Source organism: Aulonocara stuartgranti, assembly GCF_965226115.1.
Source record: "Aulonocara stuartgranti genome assembly, chromosome: 3".
Classification (NCBI taxonomy): Eukaryota; Metazoa; Chordata; class Actinopteri; order Cichliformes; family Cichlidae; genus Aulonocara; species Aulonocara stuartgranti.
This window is the reverse complement of record NC_138941.1, coordinates 70,868,315-70,883,126: the sequence shown is the minus strand read 5'-3', so window position 1 is coordinate 70,883,126 and position 14,812 is coordinate 70,868,315. Positions and strand designations below refer to the sequence as shown.

General features: G+C 41.5%; 3 protein-coding genes across 5 annotated transcripts in view; 1 reads left to right on the top strand and 2 right to left on the bottom strand.

Moving 5' to 3' along the window:
* The window catches only part of LOC309693309 (hemicentin-2-like), a 1,543,010-nt gene that overhangs the window by 54,362 nt on the left and 1,473,836 nt on the right, over window positions 1-14,812 (bottom strand).
* Window positions 1-14,812, top strand: part of LOC309693926 (nuclear factor 7, ovary-like) — a 318,283-nt gene that overhangs the window by 82,912 nt on the left and 220,559 nt on the right. The window lies entirely within an intron of this gene.
* On the bottom strand, window positions 3,895-12,417 carry LOC309693490 (uncharacterized protein). 4 transcript variants are annotated; one of them, XM_082512747.1, is made up of 7 exons: window positions 12,108-12,417; window positions 11,218-11,298; window positions 10,309-10,450; window positions 10,052-10,167; window positions 9,550-9,785; window positions 9,234-9,331; window positions 3,895-8,925 (listed from the first exon to the last, which is right to left on the bottom strand). In XM_082512747.1, the coding sequence occupies exons 1-7, from the start codon at window positions 12,358-12,360 to the stop codon at window positions 7,656-7,658; spliced, it is 2,196 nt and encodes a 731-aa protein (XP_082368873.1). In that variant the 5' UTR covers window positions 12,361-12,417; the 3' UTR covers window positions 3,895-7,655. The 4 variants fall into 4 exon arrangements, with proteins under 4 accessions (XP_082368873.1, XP_082368872.1, XP_082368874.1 ...); XM_082512746.1 differs by having other exon boundaries at window positions 9,234-9,340; window positions 9,559-9,785; XM_082512748.1 differs by having other exon boundaries at window positions 3,895-8,922; window positions 9,234-9,340; window positions 9,559-9,785.

The following is a 14,812-nucleotide window of genomic DNA, read 5'->3' as shown; positions in this document are numbered from 1 at the left end:
GATGCATATAAATCTTATAAAGTTTGTATCGGTCTTGTGTGAAGCTTTTATGAAAAGCATACAAGAGTGAAAACAGATTAAGATCCCTTGAAAATCATATAAATGAAACTTGTATGTTTTGGATATTTACTAAAACAATATAAGAAAGTAATGAGAAAGTGGCCACTTTCATGAGTAAATCATATAAGCCTTATATGATTGACTGTATGAAGTAGGCCACATCTTATGCAAGTCTTATAAGTTTTTTCTATTTCTTTTCCATATGGGTATATTTAACACCTTTTCAGACATATATAACGTTAATTATGATCCCTCTGCTCTAATCTTTGGGGTGATACCTCAAAACATCACTTTGCCAAAATACTATTCAAATTCTTTGCTTCACTCATTGCAAGGCGCCTTATACTTTTAAGATGGAAGCAGGAAGCTCCTCCCACACATGAACAGAGGCTTGCAGAGCTCATGAAGTTTTTGCATTTAGAAAAGATGAGATATACACTGGTAGGTTCAACCACCAAATTTCTTGAGGCATGGCAGCCTTTTCTAATGTACATGGAAACATTTAAAATGACCACATTGTCATGACCAGATACCATCCATCCATTTTATTTTTGTTGTTGTTGTTTGTTTGTTTTTTGTTTTGTAGGGGTTTCTTTAGTTTGTTTGTTTGTTTTCTTTCTGTTATCTTTTGGGGTATTGTAAAAACTGAACAGCAAACTACTGTATGTTCAAAGTTTTGCTATTAACATGCTGCTGTAACTGAAAATAAAATGAAAAAATAAATAAAACTCAAATGTCAAAGGAAATAAACAAAACATTTAAAGTCAACCATTCTGATCATAATTGCACTTTGACCTTTAACCTCTCTGCTCTGTGTTGTTTCCTCTTTCAGATCAGAAAACCATCACAGCTGAGTCTGGACAGGATGTAATTCTGCCATGTCGAGCTCCAAACAACAACATCTTCACTCTAGAGTGGGAGAGAGCTGACCTGAAGTCAGGAAATGTTCTTTTCCGAGTTGGTTGTGATATTATTCTAGACGACCAGCATCCATCTTTTAAGAACCGGGTGGATCTGCAGGACAAAGAGATGAAGGATGGAGACGTGTCTTTGATTCTGAAGGATGTGACGATTAATGATGCTGGAACATACGAGTGTCGTTTCCTCATGGTAGAAGCACGCTCATTCAAACACAGCTTCATCAAACTGGTTGTTGATCCTCCAGGTGAGTGAGTAGAGTTGAGTGTGTGTGTGATCAGAGGTGAAGCTGCTTCCTGGTTGCTGATGTTTGTTTGTTGTATGGATGAGCTGGTGGATGTCAGAGGTAAACAGATGTTTCTCCAGCTGTTGTCTTTGTGGCTGGTAGTCTAGAGTTGTAGAGCAGCATTGTTTGGTTAGAGCAGAAACAAAGACATTTATGTCTCTTCTTCTCTTGCTCTCTAACTCGTCTGTAAACATGTGTGGGGAAACTCAATGTTAAAGCCTACATCTGGAGGGGGAGGGGAGGGGTGAAGCTGGTGGTTGTGAGTCTGTGAAAGTGAATCCTGCCGGTGCCATAGCTGGTGAAAACGTACTTAGTGCAGACACAAAACGTCCATCAGCTTCAAAGTGTGTCAGAAAAATGTCCACATGGTGACTGATGGATGAAAGAGGTCCCATTGTTGTTGTTGTGCACAAATCATTGAACAACACAAACACTTAGAGCTGCTTTCAGTGCTGCCTGTTTTGTTACTGCACACATTTCTGATGGTCCTACAGTCCAACGTAGCAAACGTCTCCCTGAAGCCTCTTCTTAGAGACCAAAGGTTGGATCAGAGCGAGCAGCTGAAAGGACACATCTATGAATGCAGTCAGAGACTTTCTCACAACCTCACACTTCATCTGGTCACATTTACACTCAGGTTCTCTGTTAGTCACTGAGATTACAGACTCGCACATTTAAAATAATCTGAATGTTGGATCAGATGAAGTTAATATTTTTTATTTCTTGAACATATGTTTAATTAGCATGTTGCTAAAGCTTTAAGTAATGCACTGGTGACCTGGTGTATGTTAACAGGTCAATTAATCAAATCCAGAATAACTCAAATGTAAGCTAAACAGCATAAATATTAAACATAAACAACATCATATTTCCCCCATGGCACAGTCCACTCAGCACTTCCTGGAGTTTCTCATTTGATCGTTCATTGACACTCATGACTTACAGAGACTCTGATCATCAAACACAGGAATAAAACAAGCAGTGAGCACAACAAAGGATTATTAAAGAAGGAATATTAACTCTATTCTAACTCTAGTAACTCTACACCAGGAAACCACCAAATCTTCTGCAAATGTGATTTTAACCAGTCAAAATGTTTTTGGATATTTATTTAGTGTAGAAACCTAAAAAGTCAGTTTTTTTTTTAGATGTTTGGTTGTTTTGAACAATTATATCAAACTGTAAGTATGATGTTTGGTATATAGTATTATATATTGCATGGTATTGATATATTGCACTGTTTGAAGTGCTTCGTATATAAAAGTAGTAAACTGTGTACACAGTGTTTGGTGTGACAGAGCTGTTGTCACTGAATCACAGGTTCAGATGTTTCAGCCTCATAATAAACAAACACGTTTTCAGAGACTCGAGGATTTGACCTTCCAAAAGTCTCAGACATGTTTTAATGAGCTCTCACAGTCTGCAGCCAAACAGGTCAAATTATAAAGAACAGCTGGATCAACCCAACATGACCTCTGACCCCGAAGCAGCTGTTAGACCTGTGTATTTGAAAAAAAATATGATTTTTTTATGGTGAAAGCAAGATTCCAGACTGCAGTTTTGGTCAGATCATGTTTTTAAATAAAAAGCAGAAAAATCAACATTAACATTTTCTCACTTTATAAATGTTATGAATGATTTTTTCATCTAATCTCCTGAACTAGAAGAGGACACCTCACAGCTGTTTCTCACCTGCAGGTCAGCCAGGAGGACACAGAGATGAACTGTGAGTCGGACGATCTGAGGACAGACAGAAACTCTCCTGAACATCCAGCAGTCGACTCTGATGATCATCATGTTCAGACTCGGACCAACAGTGTGTGTCTGTGCTGTCAGTGACTCTGAACTACAGTTTATTCATCTTGTTCATGAGATTTACTGACACAAAGTCAAACTGTGTTACAAACACACATGAATTTCTGATCTCAGAGTCAGTGAGTGTTGGAGCTTCAGGTTAGACAAATTAACTATTTTATGTTGGTGTGATTGTTTATTAGCTTCATGTGACTTTTTCTTCCTTAAGTACAGTCCACTGGAAAACACTTTGTATAAAAATCATCTCTTTGGCTGACATTGTTTTTAGTTTGTAAACCAATCTTACCCAGTTTAACAGATTGTACAAACTGTTAACGTCTCTCTCTGATCCTGCACTGAGAAGTTTGACAACCTCTTCAACTTTTCTTTAACATGACACACTGTTCAGGTCAGATTTAAACTGCTTTGACCTTTGACACCAGCAAAACATCCTGAACAACTTTGCTGGGTTGAGACCTGATTACTTTTCATAAACAGACCCATAAGACTCAAAAATATGAAACATATTTTCACATTTATACTGTTGTATAGATGATGCAAACTTTTGTACACTGATGCTCTTTTGGGTGAAGTTTGACTCATTTGTTTAGATGGATTTTCAGATCCACCAGTTTGGCTCAAGTTAGAAACATTGTGACTTTAGGGAAAATTGCCACTCATAATGTATAAATATACACATCATGTTTGTGTGGATTTGTAATGAGACAGCAGTGAAGCAGTGAAGTCATCCTGTTGCCCACAGAAACAGACTGTGAATTAGTAAAGTAACACATGGAGCGCATGAGGAACAAAGGTCATACATGTATCTCCTGAAGTGGATTCTGGGTCTCTGACTTCCTCCCACAGTCCAAAGACATCAACGGGTGTTTTTTATTTATCCGTGTATGCTGTGTGTGAATGTGTGGTTCCTACAGAACTTAATGGTCAGTAACACTAACATGTAAACATGAGTACATCACATCAGCGCATGAAAGAACAACAGTGTGGCATTAATATTACAGCAGTGAGGACAGTGTGATGAACTGATGCTCTGATCTCTGGTCTGACCAAAGCTTTAACTCCAAACATCTCTCCACTGTTAGAGCTTCTGCACTGTTTCAGGTTCAAATCATGGTTCATACTTTCATGGCCTGATGGTGTGACGCCTCCACCTACATCACTGAACTGCTCCACTTCTGTACTCTTCTCTCTGTGGCCTTCTTGAAACGTCCTCTTGGTGTTTGTGGGGTTTTTCTCAGTTCATGTGTGCCTTATAAGAGTTTGTTTTTTAAAGACAATGACAATCAGTGAATTGTGCCGCACTTGGTGGTGTTTGTAATTCAACTTGACTGAGGTTAAATTTCTTTTTTATAATGGATTTAATTTGTTGATATTCTAAAAAATTTTTCTTGTTGATCCCATATTGTGCAACTAGTCTGTCAAATGGGATCAATTCTGTTCCCTCCAATATATGTTCTAAGTATTTAATTCCTTTACAACTCCATTCTGGGAAGTTAATCATATTATTGTTTTGTAATATGTCAGGGTTATTCCAGATAGGAGTACGTTTGCATGGGATTAGTGAAGACTCCGTTATTTTTAGAAACTCCCACCATGCTGTCAGAGAGGAGCTGATGTTGATACTTTTAAAACATTCATGTCTTTTGATGTTTGAGCTAATAAATGGTAGGTCTGAAATCTCTAGATCCTTGCATAGTGCCTGTTCAACATCTAGCCAGGGCTCATCTAGGAAGGTATGTTTTGACCATTCTGAGATGAACTGAAGCCTGTTGGCTAAGAAGTATTGGTGAAAATTAGGCAGATCTAATCCTCCTCTATCCTTGGTTCTTTGTAGCGTTTTTAAGCTGATACGCGGGGGTTTATCTTTCCAAAGGAATTTGGAAATATATGAATCTAGAGATCTGAACCAATCTTGTGATGGTTTGTTAGGGATCATCAAAAATAAGTAATTTATTTTTGGCAAGATCATCATTTTTATAGTGGCGACCCTTCCCATGAGTGATATGGGTAAAGATTTCCATCTAGTCAGATCGCCTTCTACTTTCTTTAGAAGTGGGATGTGATTTAATTTAGTTAAGTCTGAAAGCTTAGGAGAAACATTAATACCTAAATATTTAATATTTCCTGATTGCTGTGGGGCAGAGGAAGAATTATGGAAGAAGCAGTTAATGGGGAGAACTGTAGATTTTGGCCAGTTAATTGAATAATCTGAAACTCTTGAAAACCAGTTTATTAGAGTAATTACCTCAGAGAGGTTGGTTTGTGTGTTTTGCAGAAAAAGCAACACATCATCCGCATAGAAACTGATTTTATGTTCTATGTTCTTACATTTTATGCCCTTAATTGTTGTAGCCTGTCTAAATGCTGCTGCTAGAGGTTCGATAAAAATTGCAAAAAGTGAAGGGGAGAGTGGGCATCCCTGCCTGGTGCCCACTCTATCTATCAGAGTCTATCAGATTGTCAATTGTGGCCTGTGGAATGTTGGTCCACTCCACTTCAATAGCTGTGCGAGGTTGTTGGATATTCGTGGGAACTGGTACACGCTGTCGTATACGCCGGTCAAGCACATCCCGAACATGCTCAATGGGTGACATGTCCGGTGAGTATGCTGGCCATGCAAGAACTGGGACATTCTCGGCTGCCATCTGCCCTGAACAATGTGAACCATGATTCATCCGTGAAGCGCACACCTCTCCAACGTGCCAGACGCCATCGAATGTGAGCATTTGCCCACACAAGTCTGTTACGGCGACGAGCTGGAGTCAGGTCAAGACCCCGATGAGGACGACGGGCATGCAGTTGAGCGTCCCTGAGACGGTTTCTGACAGTTTGTGCAGAAATTGTTTGGTTGTGTAAACCAATTGTTCCAGCAGCTGTCTGGGTGGCTGGTCTCAGACGATCTTGGAGGTGAACCTGCTGGATGTGGAGGTCCTGGGCTGGTGTGGTTACACGAGGTCTGCGGTTGTGAGGCCGGTTGGATGTGCTGCCATATTCTCTGAAACGCCTGTGGAGACGGCTTATGGTTGAGAAATGAACATTCAATGCACGGGCGACAGATCTGGTTGACATTCCTGCTGTCAGCATGCCAATTGCACGCTCCCTCATTGCTTGTGGCATCTGTGGCATTTTGCTGTGAGACAAAACTGCACATTCCAGGGTGGCCTTTTGTTGTGGGCAGTCTGAGGTACACCTGTGCACTACTCATGATGTCAGATCAGTATCCTGATGTGGCACACCTGTGAGGTGGGATGGATTATCTCAATATGGCAGATGTGCCCACTACCACACATTTGGACTGATTTGTGACCACTGTTTGGGAGGGATGGTTATATTGTGTATCTGGGATGAATTTTAGGTCTCTACGTCCATCCCATGGGGAATGGGAGCAAAAACAAAAGTGTTGCGTTTATATTTTTGTTGAGTGTATTAGGCAAATGAGTATTTTGTCCACATCATCCTCTTCATGCATGTTGTCTTACTCCAAGCTGTATAGGCTCCAAAGCCTACTACCAATTAAGCATATTAGGTGATGTGCATCTCTGTAATGAGAAGGGGTGTGGTCTAATGACATCAACACCCTATATCAGGTGTGCATAATTATTAGGCAACGTCCTTTCCTTTGGCAAAATGGGTCAAAAGAAGGACTTGACAGGCTCAGAAAAGTCAAAAATAGTGAGATATCTTGCAGAGGGATGCAGCAGTCTCAAAATTGCAAAGCTTCTGAAGCGTGATCATCGAACAATCAAGCGTTTCATTCAAAATAGTCAACTGGGTCGCAAGAAGCGACCACTTCCTGCCCTAGTAGATACAAGCACCGCAGCAGGTAATGCTGTTAGGGCTGCTGTGATGAAAGACGCTGTATGAATACAGAGGAGTTCTGGGTGGCAGCAGATGTTTGGCTTTTTTTAAAGCTTTTTACTGGTTTTTGTTATTCTGACTGCCCACTTTTACAATTATATGCTGATCTAAAGTGTACATTTGAGCCCTGAAATTGATGGGGGGTTATGGTCCAAGAGCACCCGTGAATTTTGAAAAACCTTGAATTTTGGATGTGGTAAAACAAAATGATTTTATAGTTTAAACCCTGAATATATAAATCTGGGGATGCAGGACTTTAAGAACAAAATGAAAAACACTCGAGATAGCTACATGTATGATGTGGGAACGCTGGACTGCATCTGCTGGAGATGCAATTAAGAGAGATGAACAACGCTCTCGGATTGGCTACTTTCAAAACCCCGCCTCTGAGTACACTGGCATTTCAACACTCAAAGGTGCGTTTTCCTTTAAAACAACTGCGGAGTCCTTCAGTAACTTAGGTCTTGATGCCCAAACAAATAACGATTTAGTAGAACTGTTGATCACCAGACTACATGTTTGCTGTAAGTGACATGATGATCTAAGAACCACATGTTTTAGCACAAAAAGTTATAAAAAGAAGAAAAAAAAAATCCACAACACTTTTTCCAGTTTAAAAAAATGAAATATAAAGTTCACAGATTAAAAAACAAAAAAACAAACTGTATCTGTAAGTATATTATGATAAAAAAAAAAAAGTTGTTGTTTTCAGTGTCGTTTAGGTTGTGGATGGACTGGGGACAGAGTTTTCCTCCACCTGGTGGCTCTTCATGTGCGTTTTCAGACAGTGGCTCTGGGTGAAGGCTTTTTCGCAGATGGTGCACTGGTACGGTCTCTCTCCGTTGTGGGTCCTCATGTGGACCCTCAGGTGTTCCTGGCGAGAGCACGCCTTCCCACAGATCGCGCACACAAACCGTTTGATGCCCAAGTGGCTCCTGATGTGGTTGGTCAGGTAAGTCTTGCGTTTGAAGAAACGGCCGCACTCAGAACAGCCGTACGGTGCCTCACCAGTGTGCACTCGCATGTGACCCTTGAGTTCGCCGTTGGACACGAAGCCTTTGCTGCACACGCCGCAGACGTGCGGCCTCTCGCTGCTGTGCGTCTTCATGTGAGTCATCAGGCTGCAGTTTGACAGGAAGGATTTGCAGCAGACATGGCAGAGAAAAGGTCGCTCCCTGGCCATGTGGATCTTCTCGTGGGACTTCAGGATGCTGGAAAGTTTGAAACGCTTCCCGCAGATTTGGCAGCCATACGGCCGCTCTCCAGAGTGAGTGAACTTGTGGCGGGTCAAAGATCGAAGGTCACAGACAGACTTTCCACAGATATTGCAGACGTATCTGTCTTTGCTGGTGTGTGTCTTGCTGTGAGCTTGGAGCTGCGCCTTCAAACCAAAGGATTTTGGGCAAATGTCACATTTGTGTGGTTTCTCTTCCACATGGACCCAATGGTGAACATTCAGACCAGACATGTAAGCAAAGGTTTTGCTGCAAATCTTACATTTGAATGGCCTGTCTCCTGTGTGCAGAGAAATGTGGCTGTTAAGACCAACGATGGAGAAGAAAGATTTCCCACAATATGAGCAGTCGTGAGTTTTCTGGTGAATTCTGATATGTCTCTTTAACTCATCCACAGATTCAAACTGCTCTCCACAAACTCCACAACCACCCTGTGGCTCCTCCAGGTGACTCCAGGTGTGTTTGATCAAGCTGCCCAGGTTCAAGTACCACACTCCACACACTTTACAGGCTATTTTACTCTTCTCTATCTCCTTCATGTCACTTTTGCGCACTTGTTTCTTCATCTTTTTTGTCACCTGGAGCTCAGAAACAGGTTTAAAGCATTTGTCTACAGCCAAGGCTTTGTGTTCATCTTTGCTGTCCACTTCCCTCTCACAGGCCTCTTCATCTGTTGGCAGGTCTTGCTTTTGTGATGTTGTGCTGCTGGCCAGCATGTCCACACTGGGACTGTCTGTATGCTGATCAGAGCTGCTGTGGAACAAAACGGTTAAAGTTAAGTTTTTAAGTACTGAGCGTCTGTAAATAAAAGCCATAGGTTTCGTCTACTTGCAATAACTAAAAACAACAAACTTATCCATTAGAGAACTTGAACCACAGAATTTTGGGTTTGGTATTCGTTAGATCAGAATTTGTTCCCTCAGTAATTTTTTAAATTTCATGTTTTTCATTGAATTATCACAATCCAGCGTCTAGATTTACATCAACATTCTAGAGTCTTGTTTTTGACATCGTTGGTCAATCAAGAGCACACAAATCCTTATACCCGTTTTTATTTTTACCTTGACTGGAGTTCAGCTTCATTGTTTTTTGTTATGTCAGCATCGCTGGATGGACAGTCATCGTTTGTTGGTGAAGCGGGAAACTCTTTCTCCCCCTCCTCACTAGTCTGTAAGAGTTCATTTCCAAATTATTATCAGCACTTATGTTAACTGAGAGTAAAATAGCTAAAATTTCTTTAACATTTTTGTAAAATCTTAAAGTGTACATTTAAATCACATCATGATTGTTACATTTTAAATCTGTTATTGTGGTATAAAGAAGCAAAATTATCAAAATCCTACCAATGTCAGAGGCAAAAGCAGCACAAACAGGTACAGCGTCTACCTTCAGGCGGATGTAGAGGGCAGAGTTTCCAGTAAACATGTGGATCTCCTCTGGAGTCACAATCTTCACTTTCAGGGGCTGGAGCCTCCGGCTTCTGTCAGTTGTGAACAAGTCAAAAGGTTCATCATCTGCCAGCTGAGGAAAGGTGGACTTCAACAGGTCCAGGAAGTCAGCTTCCTGTAGACCAAGAGGGCACTTCAGGTCGTGTGCTGGGAACTTCTTGAATACTGGAACAGAAGAAATTCATCTTAAGATCAATAGTCCTTAGGCAGTCAGTAAAACCAAACCTTGCCCTAGTATTCATTAGTTCAAGTGATTAGTTGGCCAGTCTTTGACTATTTCTGATGATAAATAATGTAATTAAATATTTTTGTAAGCACTGGAAAATGCTTTGAATTAGGAACAAAGAAAAAATGGTATTAATAGCACGGCTAACACTGTACCACATAACAGACAAATACAAAACCTTAATGACTAACATTTCATTTCATACCCGTCTTAGAGAGCACATTGGTGTGAGAGTCCTCCAGGATGCGGACTCTGAGATCTATATGGTTCTTTATGTCACTGATGCGAGGTCTGCCGGGCTTCTTCCTGATAGTCGGAACTCTGGCGAAAATGCAGGAACTAAGTCAGTGTCATAAAAGACTATAAAGCAAATGCAAATAAACTTGGGGACCATCCACATATTGTTGGCCATATCACAAACCTCTACAGTTTGTTGTTCCTTAAAGTGGTGTTTTTTCTAACCTTGACGGCATTTTATAATCTGGGTCCTTTAGATCTTCTCGTTTTTGTCGGGAACTTGTTGGTTGCACCAACTCCTGCTCCTCTTCATCGTCATCAATGTCGTCGTACCAAAGCAGGGCCAGGCTCTCAGTGTCCTTCACACCTGGATACATCAGAATTCACTTTTTGTTATGGTTTTTAATTTGAATCATATGAACGACAAAGACACAATACATGTGGTTTAGTCAGTTTGCTTTAGTAATAATTTGATTAATTGAACTCGCCTGGCGCACAGTATATAAGCACTGCACTCACTTTCATGCCCTCTTTTCACTCCCACACAAGCGGCAGCTTAGGTGAGTTTGATTTGTAGTTCTCAGTTTAAATCTTTATTTAAGTTAATGACTTAAAGTCATTAACTTAAATGACTTGTTTTTTCTTTCAGAGTTTAGCAGTCCATGCGTGTCTTCCTTTAAGTTACTACTGATTACACTAAAGTAAACCGACATATACGGCAACTAATTGATAGCAGTTTTCTTTGCATTCTGACCAGATGAGGCCATGGTGATAAAAAATAAAAACTTTGAACCTCCTTATTAACACACAGTAGGAGGCAAATTGTTTCTAAACAGTCAGGCTGACTTTTGACCAACTGCTGGTGACAAATTGGTGATGTTTGCAAATAACTCGAGGCCAATTTACAAACATGGACAGACTGCCAACATGTTGCAATTAATCTTAATCAGTCTGTGCCAATAAGCGGAACTCATCTGGTTGCCAACTGGTTGTATTCTGGATATATACCTATATATGGGGTTACCCATGTTATGGGGTGCCTGTGTCATTTTGCAATATTCTTTATAAAAGCCTTGAACTACCCCCCCCCCAAAAAAAAGAAAAACAATTAATGGTAAGACTGTTCAGACGTACCTGTCTGTTGCTTGGGCTGTTGCTCCTCTCTGTCCTCAGGCACGACTTCCACCTCATGCCTCTCCACATCAGGCTGTAGGACTTTGTGTTTTTTGGTCAAAAAGAACATTTGATCAATATATCAGCTTTGTGTGACTGTGGTGTTTGACTGCAGCTCCGAAGACCCTCCTTCCTGTTGATCATTGTTTTTATTATGTAAACCAATAAGAAAACATTAACTCTAGATTCCAAAAAGACAAAACAAAACAAAGAATGACAATCTGGGATAAGAATTAGACCAGATTCTTATGCTCTCAAGGATAACTACATTACGCCCAGTGGCATATCTTGTGAGAAGAAGGGCGTGGTTACGGGTTATATGGCCTGTTGCTACATGCTTTTAAGAGTCTGTACAACAGCCATGAGAGCGTGGATAATAAAAAGCAGTAAATCAGATTGCACGCTCAAGAAGAGTTTAGTTGGGTGGTCTCAGATGTTTTCTGTTGGCGACCTCCATCTCACTGGAACAGCCTGAAGCAGCAGAAATTCTAATTAGTCCCTCAAAGTCTGAGGTCATGGCACTAAAAAATGTATGGAATAACCACTCCAGGCTGAAGGTTCTACCTCAAGTAGAGGCTTCATACACCTCAAGGTCTAGTTCAGGGAAAAAAAACAAAAACAAAAAAAATGAATCATCAGCTCTTCTCTACATTTAAACTGAGAGAGATTTATGCCGAATTGCAAATAACGCTAATATTATTTTCCCTGCATTCACATTTTATTGTAATTACACATCTGTATGTTTAACAGCTTGTAAACGTAAAATCAGCGATTTTTAAACGAAGTTCGGCAAATTCTAAATTTACAAATCAGCTTTTTGTGGCTGCGAGCAGCTTTATTTGTCCACTCACCTCTTTTCTCCAGAGAGACGTTAGGCTGCAGAAGCTCCAGCAGTCTCCTCTGACGGCCGATCTCTCGCCTGAAGCCCGCAGCCTCCTCCTCGTAGTCGGCTACAGTCCTCTCCACCACCGCTAAGATCTCGCGGGCGGCTGTGCTCATTTTCTCGGTGACGATTCCTCTCAGTATGTCGCTCTTAGACATGTTACCGACGCTGTCGACCGGCTCGGGGCCGCCGCTGCTGCCGCTCTTCATCCAGTAAAACATGTTTGTTTGTTTTCTCAGCTGTGTTTTGATGAAGACACACTACAGCGCAGGGTGCGTTTCCGGCGGATTCTGGTGCAGCTACAAATTGTGTCCGGAAAAGAAAATCAGGCGTTATTTAGTTCCCCTGCTGGTCTGACTTTTATCAGTAAGACTGATGTCTGCTGTACATTTAAGATGCTGGTGAAAATCATGGCATTATAGTAAAGTAAGTGAAAAGCATTTTTAATGTAGCACCTTTGAGGACAAACATCATAACAAAAATGGTTAAATGTTAGAACAAAAAGTTACCCAAAAGCAAGCTTAAAAAGATTATATTTTTAGCTGCTTTTAAAACAAATCACCAAATTCATAGATCTCAAGCTTCAAAAGCTCTGTCTCCTCTTTTAGCCCTCAGCATTGGATGATGCACAGTCTGCAGTGACCTCGGAGACCTTTACATTAGGGACTTCTGTCCAATAGCACAGCACCGACAGAAGCACAGCATGTTATACAGTGGGGCAAAAAAGTATTTAGTCAGCCACCGATTGTGCAAGTTCCCCCACTTAAAATGATGACAGAGGTCAGTAATTTGCACCAGAGATACACTTCAACTGTGAGAGACAGAATGTGAAAAAAAAATCCATGAATTCACATGGTAGGATTTGTAAAGAATTTATTCGTAAATCAGGGTGGAAAATAAGTATTTGGTCACCTCAAACAAGGAAAATCTCTGCTCTCACAGACCTGTAACGTCTTCTGTAAGAAGCTTTTCTGTCCCCCACTCGTTACCTGTATGAATGGCACCTGTTTGAACTCATCATCTGTATAAAAGACACCTGTCCACAGCCTCAAACAGTCAGACTCCAAACTCCGCCATGGCCAAGACCAAAGAGCTTTCGAAGGACACCAGGAAAAGTATTGTAGACCTGCACCAGACTGGGAAGAGTGAATCTACAATAGGCAAGCAGCTTGGTGTGAAAAAAATCAACTGTGGGAGCAATCATCAGAAAATGGAAGACATACAAGACCACTGATAATCTCCCTCGATCTGGGGCTCCACGCAAGATCTCATCCCGTGGGGTCAAAATGATCATGAGAACGGTGAGCAAAGATCCCAGAACCACACGGGGGGACCTGGTGAATGACCTGCAGAGAGCTGGGACCAAAGTAACAAAGGTCACCATCAGTAACACACTACAACGGCAGGGAATCAAATCCCGCAGTGCCAGACGTGTTCCGCTGCTGAAGCCAGTGCATGTCCAGGCCCGTCTGAAGTTTGCCAGAGAGCACATGGATGATACAGCAGAGGATTGGGAGAATGTCATGTGGTCAGATGAAACCAAAGTAGAACTTTTTGGTATAAACTCAACTCGTCGCGTTTGGAGGAAGAAGAATACTGAGTTGCATCCCAAGAACACCATACCTACTGTGAAGCATGGGGGTGGAAACATCATGCTATGGGGCTGTTTTTCTGCCAAGGGGACAGGACGACTGATCCGTGTTAAGGACAGAATGAATGGGGCCATGTATCGTGAGATTTTGAGCCAAAACCTCCTTCCATCAGTGAGAACTTTGAAGATGAAACGAGGCTGGGTCTTCCAACATGACAATGATCCAAAACACACCGCCCGGGCAACAAAGGAGTGGCTCCGTAAGAAGCATTTGAAAGTCCTGGAGTGGCCTAGCCAGTCTCCAGACCTCAACCCCATAGAAAATCTGTGGCGGGAGTTGAAAGTCCGTGTTGCTCGGCGACAGCCCCAAAACATCACTGCTCTCGAGAAGATCTGCATGGAGGAATGGGCCAAAATACCAGCTACTGTGTGTGCAAACCTGGTAAAGACCTATAGTAAACGTTTGACCTCTGTTATTGCCAACAAAGGTTATGTTACAAAGTATTGAGTTGTATTTTTGTTATTGACCAAATACTTATTTTCCACCCTGATTTACGAATAAATTCTTTACAAATCCTACCATGTGAATTCATGGATTTTTCTTTCACATTCTGTCTCTCACAGTTGAAGTGTACCTCTGGTGCAAATTACTGACCTCTGTCATCATTTTAGGTGGGGGAACTTGCACAATCGGTGGCTGACTAAATACTTTTTTGCCCCACTGTACATACATTGTAACCACAGCGGCCCTGGGGCGCACTGACAGAGGCGGGGCAAAATGAAAACAAACTACAAACTGCTGAGCTGTTGAACAGGCTGATCCAGCCTTTAGTCTGAGCTGCAGTCAGTCACACAAACGGGTTGAACAGGGTGTGTTCTGTGCAGCACCTGCATGTAAAACAGAAGCAAAGCTGTTCCTGTGAAATGAAACTGAAAGCCTGTCTGAGCGTCTCCCTGTAGAAAATGGAGGCTGAGCTCAGTCAGATCACTCAGCCTGCAGACAAATGGAGGCGTGTTTGAGACGTGCAGATAAACACTCAGCTTTGTGTCGTCCTCTGAGGGCTCAGGGCCGTCCTGATTTC

Coding starts and splice junctions, on each gene's coding strand:
- LOC309693490 (XM_082512747.1), bottom strand. CDS start 12,360: ATGTTTTACTGGATGAAGAGCGGCAGCAGCGGCGGCCCCGAGCCGGTC. Junction 10,451..11,217: donor ACAGCCCAAGCAACAGACAG/GTACGTCTGAAC, acceptor TGATGTATCCAG/GTGTGAAGGACACTGAGAGC. Junction 9,786..10,051: donor CAATGTGCTCTCTAAGACGG/GTATGAAATGAA, acceptor CTTCTGTTCCAG/TATTCAAGAAGTTCCCAGCA.